The following is a 17,962-nucleotide window of genomic DNA, read 5'->3' as shown; positions in this document are numbered from 1 at the left end:
GTTTCTTAATTGTGACGTGATGATGTGCGAAATGGTGAGAAAATGAACAGACTCCTAACAGGATGAAGTTAGGAGCTGGATTTGGCCATATAAGTTCATTATTATATGTTTGTAACCATACTTTGGCATTACACATATTTTTGTAATGTCAAAACGACACGGTCCAACTACCACAGAATATCTCAGAATTCATCAAATGTATACTCTTTCATACTTCTGTTTTCCCTCCAAAATTATAAGTTAATTTTAAGTTAAAATTAAAAGTTTCTGTTTAGCCCAGTGTTCCTCCCTGGCTGTATCTGCAAATTTCTTAAAATAATAAAAATAGTCAAATAAATGAACTACATTAAAATGACCTAAATTGACTACATTACAATTCAAGTGAAGTGAAAGTGATGGAAAGTGAAGCTGAGGACACAGGAAAGACCTATGAATTGGTTTTCCGTTAAAACACAATATTGTGGTAAAATGTGATCTCAATCTCTATAAAACTGATGGAAACGTGAAAATGTAATAAGACTGTACTGCACAGTGCATCCAAAACAAGTCCAGTTTGCATGATGTGTCACCAAGAAATCTGTTAAAAGTTGAATTATTTCATTTCCAATCAGTGTTAATGTGTTTACATCGGTGTTCTGGCATTTGTTTGAAAGCTCTGAAATTAGCTGTGTGCTGCTAACTGAACCTTCACGCACACACACACACACACACAATATAACAGCACTGCCACACAACTCACACAAATCAATACTTATATTAACTCAGAGGCACAGTAACTTTGGGCTCATAATTCCTGTGGGGCAGCTGGATAAAAGCTCTCCACAGCGCTAACTGAATTATGCTAACAGTAATGATGTGCTGCTGTTGTGGCCGATGTACACTAACATACAAGAGACCAGGTCTTATTTTATATATATATATATATATATATATATATATATATATATATATATATATATATATATATATATATATATATATATATATATATATATATATATATATATATATATATATAAAATATATTTTCAAATGTAATTTATTTCTGTGATCAAAGCAGAATTTTCAGCATCATTACTCCAGTCTTCAGTGTCACACGATCCTTCAGCTTTTAAAAAAATATAATAATTGTAATATATAATAGTAATAGTCTCTTTGTTAGGATCTGTGTAGACTGTATAGCCTGTTTTTGGCCTGTGCTTTGAGTGTGAGATAAAAATGTTTACGTTTTGTACATTTGCATTTGTAAAGTACCTCTGCATTGATTAAATGCATCTCCTATGGGTTTCATTTATAACACTCTGGACAGACCCTTTCTGAATAAACACACACACACAGTTCTTAGTAATCAACCCCACCTATATAATGAAACAAATAAATATAACAATAAAAGCGGATTAAAATCAGCAGATCTTTGTACTAGTTTGGTACTAGTTAATCTGCTTCATTCAGTATAAGGGTTAATTAGTCAGTCTGCCAGGGGTTAATTATGTTAAACGGAGCTGACAGCACCACACTTTTATTGGTAGCACACACTGTATTCAGAGATTTATCCCCTGCTTTCCTCCTTTAGTAACGCTAGAGGTCCATCTGTGAGGCCGCCAAGATTCATGAATAAAAGTCTGATCACAGAGGGGGAGAAACACACTGTAAGAGTGAACGCCAGATCCTTCCATCTCTGTCTGCAGACAACACACTTACGCTGAAGGAGTCGTGGATGGACCATCTGACCTCTGATGACTCGTGATCTCCACCACACGGCTCCAAACGCACCATCTGTTAGCAGCTCAGGAGATATAGCAAAAACATGTCCATTTTTAATGTTATAAAACGTCACTTTGCTTACATACAAAGTTTCAAGTTTCTTTTTGGTTCAGTTTTATCACCTTTGCAATGCTTTCTTCATCCTTCTCATTCGCAAAATGCAGTGCAGTGAAGTAAATAAAGTTACGTAAAAATAGCTAAATAAATAAACAAATAAAACAAGCAAAAAGGTATTAAAACACTACGTTAGCAAAATAAAATAAAATAAAATAAAATATTGCATAAACATGCAGAATGAAAAAGGTAGTATTAATGTGTTAGGGGGGAAAAAACACATGGTGGTAAAATGTTAAATAAAAACATAAAAAATTATAATTGCATTATTAATTTATAAATGTGCATGAAAATAAATCCATCCAAGATGAAGTGAGAAAAATTCTCATAATTATGTTCATTCAATACTGAAAAGCAAAAATGATTAGTAATTATAAATGTATTATTTTCCCCAATCTTTCTGGTAGTATGCAGTTTTATCATATTGCATTATTAGCTAAACAACATGCAATGGGCAAACATTTTATGGACATAAAAAATTATAATAACATTTTTTTTAAATCAAAAGTAAATAAAAAAGCATGACTTAAAACAGTTTAAAAACAATGAGTAACTTTATTGAATTCTTTTTCAGTAACAGAGTGACAAAGCAATTCAAGTGTGTAATTTCTGCAAAAACTAGTTCAATTGCAGAAATGAATGACCATTTTCCATCATGTGGAGGCCCATAATGATGCATTACTATCTTACCTACATATTTTCCTAAGATCACAAAGGTTATCTAAACAAACACGTTCTTTTATGTTTTCCTTCATATTTTATGATATTTAATGACCAATCTGCACAATCCAGATGGATAAAATCAAGTTCCACCCCACATTATTCAGAAATGTGCCAGATTATGAACGTAAAAAGTGCTTCATGTTATTTTGAAAAGACATGAGTATTAGATCATGAATAATACTGCATTTGTTGATGGCTGTTGCGTCTGGCTTACAGTCAGAGAACTGTGTCAGTGTTGCAGGGCAGGAAGGATCTTCCCCTCACACAGACCGAAGCCCACCCTGTAACCCCTGCCCTCACAATGACCTGCACAGACAGAGACATAACCCTTATCACAGAGATCACATTTCCATCAGCACACAAAGAGTCTAGAGGCCCACCTGAGAGAGTGACCTGGTCCCCGTCCTTCAGGAAGGTCCTTGTCTCTCCCTCGCCGAGGTCAATAGTCTTGGATCCCCTCCATGAGAGCTCCAGCATGGAGCCAAAACTCTCGGGATCCTTCATGCACACAGATACAGAGTCAGAACCCTTTCATACAGCTCTATACAGACAAATGTTTGAGAAAATTGCGTTTTCAGGTAAATATGACAAAAAAATATTTCTTAATAAATATTTGTATTTTTTATTAGTAATTATCCTTAAAATTAATAATGGCAATTATTATATTATTTACTCAATTTAACTAGACTGAAAGTATATCAAAATGTAAATATTTCTTCCAGTGCTTTTATTTAAAATAATTACTTAAACTTTTTTTACAATTAATAATTAAAGTGAATTATTCTATTTTAGCTTCCATTTTATTTTCTTGAATTGCTTTTTACATTTACAGAATATAAAATACATTTTATTTTTGTAAATCATTGTTGTTTTTTTGACAAACATTTCTTAATTATTTGCAATATTTTATGATTATTATTAATCTTACTGATTGTAGTCGAAATTAATCATTTAAGTTAATTATTATATTATTTACTAGATTTAACAGTTCAAATATCAAAATGTAAATGTGTCTTCCAGTTTATTTAACTACTTTTTTATCTTTATTTCTACTACTACTATAATATAAAAATATAAATGCCTTCCAGTGAATTTACTTAAATCTTTTTATATTTAATAATTATAGTTATATTTAATAGTTTAATAGTTAATGATTATATCATTTACAGAATATAAAGATTGAAATTAAACAAAAAAGAACACATGACTCCCAGTCATGTGCACGAAATTACTTTATTTTTTAATAATTATAGTTAAATGTAATAATTAAAAGTTAAAAGGCTAAATTAAAAGTTAAAATGGCTTCCAATGTATTAACCTAAATAAAAAAATATAAATTATATATATATATATATATATATATATATATATATATATATATATATATATATATATATAACTATTATTAACAATTACAATTACATGTATTATATTAATATATCTTATATATATTGTATTAATCATACTACTTACTAACATTAACATTGAATTACAATTAAATAAAATACAAATGTGGATTCCATGAACTTGCATTAGTAAAAATTCTAATGATTTTTTTTTTTAAGGATTCAGAACTTATCTGAATCGTTAATTCTTGTTCTTAATCACAAGATGGCAGAGTTCTTTCTTTGACATATTCTCTCTCTCTCTCTCTCACACACACCGGTCCGCTGATGGTGCCTGATGCCAGCAGGTCTCCCGGTCTGACGTTGCAGCCGTTGACTGTGTGGTGTGCCAGCTGCTGTTTCATGGACCAGTACATGTACTGAGAAGACACACAACACATTACACATGCCTGCTGTCTGTTACTAAACAAGAATGGCTTTCTCTGCATGTGACGATCCAGAGAGGCTGGAAATGGAATGAGTTTCTCCCAGAACCGATAACACAAGCCCAACGCAGAGGCATTGAGAATGAATAGCTTTGTTTATTTGCTCTGCACAGTCTGTGTCGTTTAGTGCCCCATTCACTAATGGAATTATGCAAATTAGGTTATAGCATGAAGTTGCAAATCTAAACTTGCACGGGGCAAACAGACCACATATAAACAGCAAGAGTGTGTATTTATGCACAGAAAACAACACAAAACAATTCCAACTGAGGATGAAATAATCTCTATTGGGGTCAAAGGGTAATCAGAAAATATTTTTACATTTTTATTTGGCCAAAATATTTCAGTATTTTGTAGTTTCTTGTCACAGTGTGACCAAACACAATATTTTGGCCAGCAATTCTGCATAATTGTGTAGAGTATGTTTATCATTGCCTTCCTCTGTGCAATCATATATGTCTTATCTTTTCTGATCCATATCTGGTTCATTCTGGAGTTTTTCCAGGGAAAATCATGTATAATCAAATGGGTACAGTACATTGTCACTACGAGTTATTTCTGAAACAGCAGTGTGCAAATGCAAAACAAATGCAAATCTATCCCATACCTTAAAATTGGATTTGCAAATGGTGGCGGCCTCTCGCATCCCCTCACCTGGACAGATGAGAAACAAACGAGACTTTCACATGCAGCGTATGCTTAATGACAGACAGATGTTACAGTGACACACACCTTTCACAGCGACAAACAGGTTGATGTTGAACGTGTAAGGCTCATCGTGACACAAGTATGGAAGAGGTGCGGGGTCCTGAAATGACAACAGAATAGCATTTGGAAAACCTCCCCAGGCATTAAGTGCACATCCTAGCCAAAGCATGAAAACCAAGTCTTCTCGGGTGCAGAAAGGCACATCTGAACTCAAAATTTTGCATCAAGAGGTCAGGATTTGTCAGGTTCACATAGCTTCAGGTATTAGATGCTGGAGCTACATAGTTATCCATGCAGGTCAAAAAGCCATTCAAATGTAAATGTGCATCTGTAAATCAAAATGAATAAAAATATCACTTGTTTTACCTATGCACAATATTTATTTTGATGGCTGTTAATATATTTTGTTATGTAATATGTAACATATATATGGTGGGGGGGGGGGGGTTGACCTTAGGAAATATTCTAATATTTTGAGATAATTAATTTTTGACTTTCATGAACTGTAAGCTCTAATCATCAAAATAAAAGAAAAAAGAAAAAAACATTTTTTTTCTGTACATGTAATGATTCTGGAATATATAAAAGATTTACTTTTTTAAATAAGGTACAAACAAAATAACTTTTTCACGATATTCATAATATTTTGATTTTGATTTAAGCATTTTCAATTATTTTTTTAAAATGCATGCTTCTTTTTTTGTCAAATGCACAATATGCATTACAATCAATATATATTTGCTTTTTAAAAAAATCCAAGAACTCCTGAAAATAATAAAAGAGAGCTACATTAGCACTGAATCATCAGAACAGTCCTGCGGCCCATTTTTGGGCAGCAAATCATCAAATGACAATCACTGATCCAACAAATGAATGTGTAAAAGAATAAAGATGTGTTTTGTCTCTTTTGCTCACAGTGGCTGGCTGCTGTATAGTAAGAGTGAAGCAGTAACTCAAGGAACGGCCTTTAGCACGTCTCATTTCCCACTTATATGCAAAGTCTGCACTCTGCCGTCTTTGATGATGAAGAGTTCGTTCCACAGAGCTGTAAAGTTGAAAAAAATTTGCACTCTGACCATCATTTTTAAAGTTAATGTGTCTGCAATGGCTGCTCCTGAGGTGCTAATCGGATACTTTGTCCAAAGCCTATGGAGGCAGCGTTTTAAAGTCACCAAAGAGCTTCTACCAAAGGTAGGCATGATTATGTTGCCTTCAAAAGGCACCCATCCATTTAGCATGAAGAAAGGCTATTTGTGTGATACATGGAGCTGCTGCCTGTGTAGAGAGATCCAAATCATTCACTTCCAATGTTTTATTTCTGGATGCTGCCTATATATGTAACAGACAGCAGGTAAAAAAAAAAAAAAAAAAAAAAATACTATACTGATGTTATACACTTCCATTCAAAGTTTTGGTGTGGGTAAGATTTTTTTTCTAAGGTTTATGAAATGTTAAGGCTGCATTTATTTGATCAACTAGTAAAACTGGAAAAAGTGTTAAATATTATTAAAATTTCATATAACTGTTTTCTATTTGAACATGTTTTAAAATGTAATTTATTTCTGTGTTGAAAGCTGAATATTTAGCATCATTACTCCAGTCTTCAGTGTCACATGATCCTTCAGAAATCATTCTAATATGCTGATTTGCTGCTTAAGAAACATTTATGATTATTATCAATATTGAAAGCAGTTGTGCTGCTTCATATTTTTGTGCTTTTTTAAGGATTCCCTCAACAGAATGTTCAAAAGAACAACATTCATATGAAATATAATTTTCTGTAACAAAAGTCTTTATTCTTATTTTTATGTCAAATTAGAAATGCACCAATATTGCAGAGTCCCAAAGAGCTGTCATGGCCTTTAAAATTGTATATGGAAAAGAAATATTTGTCTTGTGCGTTTAAAGAGAAGGTGTTCTCCAAACAATCAAATTTTCTATAATCTACCATAATCTGTCCCTATGAAATGCTAGAGTATGATCTAAAAACAAGTGAAAGTGCAACCAAATAAATAATGTTCAAAAGGTCAAAACCTGAGAAACGAAGTCTTCTCAAACAGCATATAGAGAATGAAAGGCATCACATACAGTAATGAAGTGCTAGATTATGATCTTAAAATAAACAGGAAACTAGAAAACATCCAATGTAGGATGATACTGATACAAACACACACACACACACACACACACACACACACACACAAAAGAAAAAAAAGATGGAAAATGGCAGTTTTCTTTACACATTTTTAGGAATGCAGTGTGTGAATTTATAGTGTCATTCAATTCCCAAACTATTCAAACTCTTACACTTACAATCGACCCAATTTACCTGAAGTGGATTGGGCTCTACAAAGGGCATCAGTGCTTCCATGGGAACGACCCAGGGCGAGATAGTGGTCCCAAAATTCTTGCCCAGGAACGGCCCTAATGGAACATACTCCCAAGCCTGGATATCCCGAGCTGCAACATAAAAGAGAAAAAAGACAATGTATAAGTCACGCATTTGCATTGAGGCAGTGCGTTTTGCTGGGGCTTGAACTTTCAACTTAACTTTCTTTAAAACATTTGCCATGCTGAAAACTGTTTAAATGCATGTGTCCTAAACAACCAGATGCATTTAAACTCTATCTTCTATGCTGCTTGCCTGAATCTGGAACAGCCTGTGCAGTGGACATGTGCATATGACCTCTTACAATGCTGACTATGTAGTTCACTTGGTTTTGCAACAGTGCGAGATTTGATTTATCTAAGGAATAATTTGCTGCAGTGTAAATTCCCACACTTCACCATAATACATTACACTGCATTATAATTACATTTTCCAAACCAAAATGTGCTGGCAAAATAAGACCTATAAAGCTTTTATCCAGACAAATAAATCCGGTCAAATTAAGGCGAGATAATTGAATTTGAAAGCGCAAGCATTCATAAAGTCCTCACAACATTGATATTCTTTAGCCGTCACGTGTCTTTATTTATTCATCATGTTTTAAATCCATTCATATATCTAGAAATCCCATCCAGACTGATGCATCGGAGTATTTCTCGCAGCATTAAGCAGAAAAGATGCCAAAGAGATGCCAATGCACATCATCCAGACGTCATCTCTCTGCATGGACGCAGACAGACTACTAGTATCTGCTTCAAACAGCACAAGACATTCTGGAGCTGTACACGTATGACATACAGATATCTACCCTCTGCATAATTCTGACAGACTCTCGCTAGAAGACATGAAGCATTTCTGAGGAACGTGTATCAAATGAGAACTGGGACTCGCTTCTGGTGAGGAAGGAAGTTTGGAAGAGAAAGAGATGTCTTCTAAAGAAAAGCAAGAGAGAAAACACTTAATTTAAAGTAAAATCTGGAAGGAAGTGGCATTAACACAAGCCATAAGTGTTTTATAAAACAGTGTGTCATTGACATAAAAACACAAATGCAAATCCAAAAATAATGGCAATATAAAATACATAGAAATGTTAAAGCAAATGTAAGCCTGGACCACAAATCCAGCCTTAAGTGTAATTATACAGAGATCTATCTGTAATAAATCAGCTTTCCATTGATGTATGGTTTATTAGGATCAGACAATATTTAGCCAAGATACAACTATTTGAAAATCTGGAATCTGAGGGTGCAGAAAAAATCTAAAGTGGTCCAAATGAATTCTTAACAATGCATATTATAAATCGATCATTTTGACCCATACAATGTTTTTATGGCTATTGCTACAAATATACCTAAGCGACTTTGTGCTTTAGGGTTTCAATTAATTACACAAAAATATTGGCTAAAATAATACATATTTAAATTGTTTAGTGATGCTTTTTATTATTGAAGTGATGAAAAATGTTAAATATATTATAAAATATTTCTATCAATTTATATGTCACACATACAATGCAATGTAGTTCACTAAGTTTTGCAACAAAGCAAAGCAAGACAGTAATGCAAAAGCAAAATAATGGCTTTTGGATTTTTACATTTCAAATAGTGATTTTAAATGACAAATAACATTTTAAATTAGAACTCATTAATGCATTTTAGCATTGAATTAAGTTTTTAATATATAATTGTGACTTTTCTTTGCATTTTTAAAATAATGCAGCAAAGCAGAGCAATACAGTACTGCGTGTTTAAAATAATTCCCATGCATTTATGTAAATAATAAAAAAAAGTAAACAAGTAAATGAATTACTTTGCAACAATTCTGATGAAACAATACTGGTTTCCAAACATTTCTTGAATGTTTATGTTTTCTTACTAATGTCAGCCAATATTTCACTTCACGGACTACATTTTTTGATTGGCACAAACCATTAAAAGTCAAAATACTTATATTTTACTCAAGAACACAGCATTCTGTCGAAGGAAACTGAACAGCTAAGCAGATGCTGTGTAAACGGACGTAGCTTGGCATGCACACTTCACCAAGCATCAGCCTCTGCCTCCTCGCCCCAAAAAGTGTTTCTCATTTCCCGAGTCTGCTCAACGGCTCATAAAAATGCAATTTGTTTAGTGTGCTCAAGAAGGAGACATTGCAGGTTTAAGAAGAGATGGTTAGATAATGAAAAGAATTAACAGCGGTTGTTGGTCAGAAATGGCACGCTTGCCTGACCAGGAAACACTGATAAATCACGCCACGCCAGACTCAGACAGCGGCAGGCTTCTCTGAACAGTTGAAGAAACCTCGCAAGATATGATTAAAATTCTCTCAAGTGAAGCCGAGTTGTGGCATGATTTGTAAACTGAGATTTATATGAATGTTTAACTGTTTTTGTTCATAGACGACAAGACAAATGAAAAGCAGATTTTATTTTTATTTATTTTTTAAGATGGGTGGTGTTAAATGCAGTGTTCTTGAAATGTCAAGTACTTAATATGGTTTAATGACATATCATCTTCATACCAGTATAGATACATGGTAATTCTACTGGATGGAACTCTAACCCATTTTCCCATTTTCACACTTATTTTGCAATATATAGGTTATATAACATCTTATGAGCTGATTTTGAAGAACATGCATTGCAAAAGTTAGCTCTCACCACTCCAGTCGTTCATAAGCACCATGCCAAAGATGTGTTCGTGAGCCTTCTCCACTGGGATGGGCTCTCCAAGTTTGTTCCCCTTTCCCACGAAGAACGCCTGAAAGACAAATGCCATATTCAATATTAGAATACTGCACTATATTTTGAGACAAGTATCTGCAGAAGCAAACAGAAAGTTAGTTCAGGTATTAATTCATCTCTGTGGCACCTTGCCTAACAACATTGTTATCCAAGTAGCACATAAATGCATGAGTAAATAACAGAGAGGCTCGCACCACTCATAAGTTCATTACATTAAGCCTAAATGGTAATCTGAAAGTGAAAAATTAATTACATTAATACATTCTGGTTATTTCATAGCCACCGAATACTTTATTCATGGAGGAAAAGGTTATAGAAAAAAAAAAACAAAGCTGGCTTGATGCATCTAAATGCATTTCTTTTTCTTTTATTGTTTTATGATTGCACATTAATTAAAATTATTAAATATTTCTCAAATAAGTGTTAAATCTGTTTTAACTGGAGTTTTACTGATTTTACAACAACAAAAAATTAGATTTAAAAGTGTTTAATTTAATCATTTTGAATTTCATATATTTCTATAGCATTACTGCAAGCAGAAAGTGACAAATTGAGTGCAATTCAGGAAACATTTCCACTGAAAGTACATTTCTTGTAAAGACATTCTCCTGAGTGCCTTGTTTACGGGGAAAGCGGGGTTAGGACTGAGATCTATAAGTCTTTAGTTCCTTACATCATTGCTGCACAGGAGTGAACCAGCAATGACTCACAATAACATGCTCAATAATAAACTAATGAGCTGCATCACATAACACATAAACTCACCATCTCTAACTCTATATCCAGCTGCTTGCTAGGCCCAAAGATGGGCGGCTGAGCTGAAAGAGAAACAAACACAGATTTACAGCTGTTTTGATGGATTTAGCAGCAGAGTTCATTACAAGTGAGGCTGTTATAATGAACGGTGCAGGTTCGCTGACCAGTGAAAGCAATCATTTAACGTATGGGAAAATATCATAACAGCCTGATCACTCCAAGCCACATGGAGATTTTTCATGAAACATGATGCCATTAATCAGCCTGCCACTGCTATGATGTCTATGACGCAAAATAAGCAAATGCAAATATCGTTTTTCTTGGACAATGTGCTGACTGTGCCATATGTTAATGCACAACACGCTATTCACACCGAGAACACTGCAATGTGCACTTAACTGCTAAAATAAACTTCAAAATACAGGCATTTAAATACGTATTTATAAATACAAACACTAATATTTATAAATATGTACATTCTAAACATATTTACACTTCACAATAATTAGCATACTTCAAATTATGTAGTTCTTTTAATTATGACCAAAAAGCTGCTTGTTTGTAAGAGACAAACATTTTAACTCCTAATGCTATTTCATGGATGTTGAGTTATTTACACTGTTAAAGAGTTGGATTCTCATGCTAAACATGGGCAAAGTAAAAAAAAAAAAAAAAAAAAAAAAAAAACGATTTGGATGCAGAATGGAGATTTTCTGAGCCAATTACACTACTTACGGTTTTGTACAAGTTTTAGAAAGTTTTTTTTGAGCATGGTGTGAAACAAACTCATCTATATATTGGATGGCTTGACGGTGAGTACATTTTTAGCAAAATTAAATTTTTGGTGAACTTTTCCTTTAAGAACAATAAAAAAGAAACAATACAGTTTATTTTTGTTTTATAAATTCTACATTTTACAGCAGAAGAACTTCTTGTGTTGATGAGTCATCTTTTGTTTACCTGCGTCTGGTCTCATCTGTCCTCGAGGTCTTCTGATTGGTGTTCCAGAGACCACCACAGATGAAGCTCTCCCATGATACCCCACTGGCAGGCGAAGCCTATAAGACAGGATAATATATCATTCCCTTTGTCAGATCACATGATAACTTTCCAGAAGTGCTTTATATGGAGGACTTTGCATCCTTTAAGAGGTCCATAAATGGCATTCCTGTCATCATTTACCTTTCCTCATGTTGTCCCAACCCAAACCAAGACATTGTTTCTATTTACTGTAAAAATCTCATTATTCTCACACACACACACACACGCTGGGCAACAATTAATCGTGATAAACATATACTGTATGTGCGTGTCTTTAAAAAATAAATATACACAGTACACACACATTTGTAATATAAACTATTAATTTGAATGTGATTAATCGTTCATTGCTCAGCACTAATATATACAGGCACTGGACTATACATACATTCATCAGTCATCGCTCCCAAAATGAATTCAACTGGTCATCTTGTTAATGCTATAAATTAATTACAGCAATAAAAGAAAATGTAATCATGAACAACAACATCACATTAGACCACAGAAATTACAAAATGATTTCCCTTTACATTCAACTTCCAAAAGTGCATTCATCTTTGCCATGTTACATTCATTTAGTTGACTAGTTCTGTGTGCGGTATTAACAAAAACATAAATGGCATCAATAAAAACACTAACTCCCTGTGTATTAAATGCATCTGAATAATTTCCATCTAAAATCACGTGATGGAGATTTACTGGTAATATTAATCACAGAATCGGCTTTCCTGAAGAGATGCGCATGACACTCACATGCGATTTATTGTGCAGCCCTTGTTTGTTGATCACAAAGTACAAAGTAGATGAGGAAAACTAGGATGCCGGGTGTATTCAGAGCACCGCCATTACTGTCTAGAGCTCGTGGAATGGTGCACTGTGATTGGTTGAGAGGATATATCACATTCTGCAAAAAATTATGCATTTAGGCTTCAAAATAAAACTCTTTAAAATTAGCAAATTATTTGACTATTTATAACAGAGGAATAAAAATATTAATCATTTATCACATAAAAAAATAATCTAAACATTGGTTCTCTACCTATTCACTGATGCCATTTCTTTACAAAATAATGTTTCAGATATGCCTTTTAATGGAGGTAAATGGAAATCATAGTCACTGTTTTTTAAAATACTTCTGGCTAGAATAATCTTTGAATTTGAGATGATTTTATGCATGATCGTTCCAAATTAACTTTTGTATATATATAAATTATTATTATTATTGTATAAATTATTTGTATATATGTATAATAATATAAATTTCACTATATTAGACACGCATAATATCATAATATAATAATACACATTTCACTATATTAAACGCTTAATATTTTCATTGTCTTTCTCGACTTAACTATTTTACTTCAGAAAGAGCAAAAAGTAAAAAGACTCTTCAATAATTGTCCAAAAGAACGTACAAAAATTCTCCCTTAAAAAAATAACAGCATGCAGGTTTGAAGCAACATGAGGGTGAGTAAATATTGGCAGAATTTACACTTCTGTGTGACCTACGTCTTTAACTTTTCACTTCAAATAATCCTCCTCCAGAAATCACCCCGACCTCAAAAGCGCAGCAGCTTCAAGCACAGTGTAACCCAACTAACGACTTTCCTCCAGACTAATTCTCATTCTTTCCTGATGAAGTGACACGCGTTTGGAGAGGCCCGCTGACAGACTGACTGAGCCGAGGGGAACTTCAGATAGGCGAGCTGATGAAATTACATTTCTAAAAAGCCTCCCTCTTCATTTCCTCACAAGTCCTTGTTCTGTCTCCGGGCGAATGACTCCCTTCCTGGGCTTTGTAAGTGAAAATGTGACAAGAAATACAGTTCTGTTTCGGAGGCAAGAGTTATTGCTAAAAGACGTTTTTCACAGCGAGCTGGAAAATGTGCAGGTGCATTATTTAGCCTGACAGGCGTACGCCGGGAAAGAATAAAGCGAGTGTTTACGGGAATAACTTAAAGGAACTTTGCTGGGTCTTTAAAACTCGTACATATATGGTTAGTAACTCAAAAGATGAGTGAAATATGAAGTCAGCAGGAGCCGGTGATGGAGCGATTCGGATGCACGCTTGCTTTGGATGTTAGTATTTAAGAGTCTGAGGAATATTAATAGGCTGTCACATACCAGTTGGGCATCAAGGCATTTTCTTTTCCACGGAACATTATTCCAACGTTGGTGGCATGATCTCTCGATGAGTAAAAGTCCGTGTAGTCGCCTGTTGCAGAGAAGGAAGAATAAAAGATGGAAAAAAACATGGAGGCTAATGAGGAGTAAACACATGTAAAAAATCTCAGTTTGTCTTATCCCTCTGTGTCAGACTTCTGCTCAGGTTTATTCAGTTCGGTTTCTGGTGTACTACATTAAGGAAACATCTCAACCAGAAATGAAAGTTCTGTCATCAATAACTAATCCTCCTGCTTTGTGTGAGAAAAACTATTATACATTTATGACTGAAACTTCCATTTATTGAGGTATTCAGTGATAAGCGCCACCTCTGCTGTTGCTCTCAAATCTCAATCGAAATTTTCAGTTTTTAATTGGCAATGCGACAGCTGATATCTAATGACATTTGGTAGAAATTATGCTAAATCTGATGCAAGTGATTTTCGAGGTCTGAAAGAGAGGAATATTAAATATAAATATAAAAAATATACATATATATATACACACAGTAAATTTATTTAATACACAAGTTTCACAATTTGAGTTGAATTACTGAAATAAATGAACTTTTTCATGAAATTCTAATTTATTGAGATACACCTGTATATATATATTACTCAATCATTATTTAATTCAAAATTAATTATACCAAACATTTGTCTGATAGTATAAAAAAACCATTTAATTTTGGGATGTACTGTCCCTGTAACTCCACCAAGACACTATAAAAAAAACACCTTTCAAAGAAATCTCCAGATTTCTGCCCATCTTTAAAAAATTGTTCAGCGCAGAAACATTCCTTCAAGAATCACCAGGTTTTTAACTTGTATTTTATCTGTCCTTATTTATTAAGTGTCCTCATAACACAATTACATGCAAAATTACATGCTCAAGAGCAAGAAAGCCCGATCAGGAATACAGTATTCAAATAAATAATAAATGTCATAAATAAGCACTGAAATAGTTAAAAAATACAAATAAATGCTAAAGTAACTGCATGAGTTAGTGAGGTAACTCACTGCTAAGAAGATGAGGTTTTAATAAAAATATAGAAATGTGTGTTTGCTTGCTTGTTTTTTAAATCAGTGCTGTCCTACTAGAGAAAAAGGGCATAAAAAAACAGAAAAGCATCAACACTCATAATGCAGAACAAAGAGAAGACTGTAATCTTTTTCAAGGCATGAGAGGGTTTCTGAATGGTTCTGATAGTGATAGTTAGGGAATAGTGCACTCTAGTGGTCATCATGAAACAGAATCGTGAGTTCTGTCTCAACGGGACAATTTTAAAGACACTAGTCAAATTCAGAATTCAGAAAGACTGCTTTAAAGACACCTTCAGAGTGTTGATGTATGTATTATTGACCAGTGCAAGTTCTTCCAATGAAAAATGTTTGTCTTTATAATCTTTATAATCTTTTATCAAAATATAATAACCTGCTCAGCCACAACTTTGCATTTGGCAGACAGTGATCTGTCTTCACCTCCAGTCTTAAACCTGCTGTATAACACCACTTTCCATGATCCAATCAATCCCTTATGGATAAAATAATAATAAGCTAATAATAATTTATAGATGTATTTACCGTTTAATTCAAATTTGTAACAAAAGGCACTGTTAACTTTAAATCTATATTTAGGAAAAGAGTTGAAACATGAGTTGTACATGAAATATGGTTCTGTGATATGAAAATATAGAGTTTGGAGGCTATCTATTTGACTTTCACACTCACCGATCTCAGCTGGGAGATGCATCACTGCAGAAATCTGCTGAATAAATGCCCTGGAGATCACAGATCACACACACACACACACACACACACACACACACTTCCTTTTCAGCTTCCTGGTTTAAAATAAATTAATATGAATATAATAATAATTAAATCATTCCTTCAGCTTTCGCTTTTAAATCGATAAATCAATCAACTAATTATATAAGATAAAAAACAATAATAATATTATTATTGAATTGTTTTATTATTAATAAATGCATATTGATAAATAAAAATAATAAATGCATAGTTGCATAACACTATTTAAAATGTTGCATTTATAGTGTTCTACATATTCACAAACAGTGGATACTTAGTAATATGCAGTAATAAGTACACTAACTAAATGGAATATCCATATTGTATGAGGGACATTTACCGGTTTCTTAAACTGACATCATCACGCAGCGTGGACTCATCTGCGGCCAGAAGCATCTGGAGGCACTTTCTCGCTTCCCTCCAAGCATCATAACCCAGAGCCATAAAAGCATTGAGTGTGGGCTTTGATGAAAAAGGAGGGGGAAAAAAAGCATAAGGATGCAAAATAATCCATAATGTTTAATACAAAACTATATGGAGCTCACCTGTTCAAAAACATTCTGATGATCCACAAGAGCTGGTCCATTGAAAAGATGCTTGATAACACTGAGGTCCAAAATCTGGTCTCCAATGGCAACACCAATTCTGTGCCTGGGCTGTTATATCCAAACATTTTATACGAGTTAAAAAGTATCTTGCCGATTTTAAAATGTTGCATGGACTTCGGAATGTCTTTGGATTTCCTTTGCTTTTATGACAGATCATGTTCTCCCAGCATGTTCCAAATATGTATATTGACGTCTGAAATACTTTAAATACTACATGCTTTGTCAGTATTATAAAAGTTGACAATCGTGCCAATAAAGCTTGGAAGTTAAAAAAATAATAATAAATTTGACCTTAAATTCATAATTCAGATTTTTAATGTGCATGCTGACCTTCGAAACCTTGTGTGCACACAGAATTGCAGTGGAAGTAATAACATCATTTAGTCATTTTCTCGATCTTATTAGTTACACAACGGGACTTCAGTAATTCAGTCAAACATACTTTAACTCCCAGGAGTGAATAAAGTTACTCACATTGTCCGGTGTGGAGAAAACTCCGTAAGGCAAGTTGTGATAAGAAAAGTCACTTTTCTCCTCCACTTTTACGAAAGACATTTTGAAGTCACAGTCGATTCTTTAAACAGCAGCGCGAGGAACCTCTTCCAGATGTTCACTGGAGACATATGAATGTTACCGCCTCCCGTGTCGAAGCAGCGAGCCAATCAGAGACGCGCCCTTCCATCCTCCCTACGTCAAGTACACTTCGTCTATTCGACGTGACTCAGCAGAAAAGCACCCACCACAGAACGAGATCATTTTTTTTTTTTTTCAGAACGAGATCCTAACTTTAGGGGATGGGTCCAATTACTTTAACTAATTCCGAATGTTCTATGAATGTTTTTATGCAACCATAAACGTTTTTGTGTTTTTATGCTTTGCATTTTTTTTTATGGCAACCTAATAAAAAGATTTTTGATGGACAAAACTGAATAATCATATTTTCCATAACGTAGGCTATGTTCTGCTTATGTCGTTTTTCGAATTTCTAACATCTTAAGAACGATACTTTTAGATTTTTACCAAAGCCATGGATAAGCATAGTGTGAAAATTTATATTTATTTAAAAGTGATAATTTGCAGCTCATGTAATGCATTTTTTTTTTGTTTTCCAATTTTCTGACATTAAGCTCCAATCAAAGGCTCCCTTTGAAGACTCTTAAGCATTTTTTTTTTTTTTTTTTTTGTAATAACCTATTAACAAGGTTGGCTTTACATAGCCTACTTCGTTTTCCAGAACAAAACACACATACTTTTCTTTTTTTTTTTTTACGGTCTCTGACATTAAGGTTTCCTGGTGCATAAATATAA

The 17,962-nt window shown here is 33.7% G+C and overlaps 1 protein-coding gene across 1 annotated transcript; it reads right to left on the bottom strand.

Annotated features, from left to right (window-relative positions):
* Window positions 1-2,413: 2,413 nt before the first annotated feature.
* fah (fumarylacetoacetate hydrolase (fumarylacetoacetase)) lies at window positions 2,414-17,718 on the bottom strand. The gene is made up of 14 exons (XM_026266897.1): window positions 17,129-17,718; window positions 16,592-16,702; window positions 16,387-16,508; window positions 15,966-16,015; window positions 14,197-14,287; window positions 11,989-12,086; window positions 11,038-11,090; window positions 10,189-10,288; window positions 7,470-7,600; window positions 5,165-5,240; window positions 5,040-5,086; window positions 4,265-4,366; window positions 2,982-3,099; window positions 2,414-2,907 (listed from the first exon to the last, which is right to left on the bottom strand). Exons 1-14 carry the CDS (start codon window positions 17,207-17,209, stop codon window positions 2,831-2,833), a joined length of 1,257 nt encoding a protein of 418 aa, XP_026122682.1. The 5' UTR covers window positions 17,210-17,718; the 3' UTR covers window positions 2,414-2,830.
* Window positions 17,719-17,962: the final 244 nt, after the last annotated feature.

The sequence above is a fragment of the Carassius auratus genome, chromosome 7 (genome assembly GCF_003368295.1).
Source record: "Carassius auratus strain Wakin chromosome 7, ASM336829v1, whole genome shotgun sequence".
Lineage (NCBI taxonomy): Eukaryota > Metazoa > Chordata > Actinopteri > Cypriniformes > Cyprinidae > Carassius > Carassius auratus.
This window is presented reverse-complemented; position numbering and strand designations above follow the sequence as displayed.

What these genes read in the sequence shown, in the direction of transcription:
- fah (XM_026266897.1), bottom strand. Translation starts at nt 17,209, where the DNA reads ATGTCTTTCGTAAAAGTGGAGGAGAAAAGTGACTTTTCTTATCACAAC. An exon ending in AATGCCTTGATGCCCAACTG is followed by an intron (nt 12,087 to 14,196) that starts GTATGTGACAGC and finishes CCTGTCTTATAG; the next exon opens with GCTTCGCCTGCCAGTGGGGT. An exon ending in TGGATATAGAGTTAGAGATG is followed by an intron (nt 10,289 to 11,037) that starts GTGAGTTTATGT and finishes TTTGTCTTTCAG; the next exon opens with GCGTTCTTCGTGGGAAAGGG.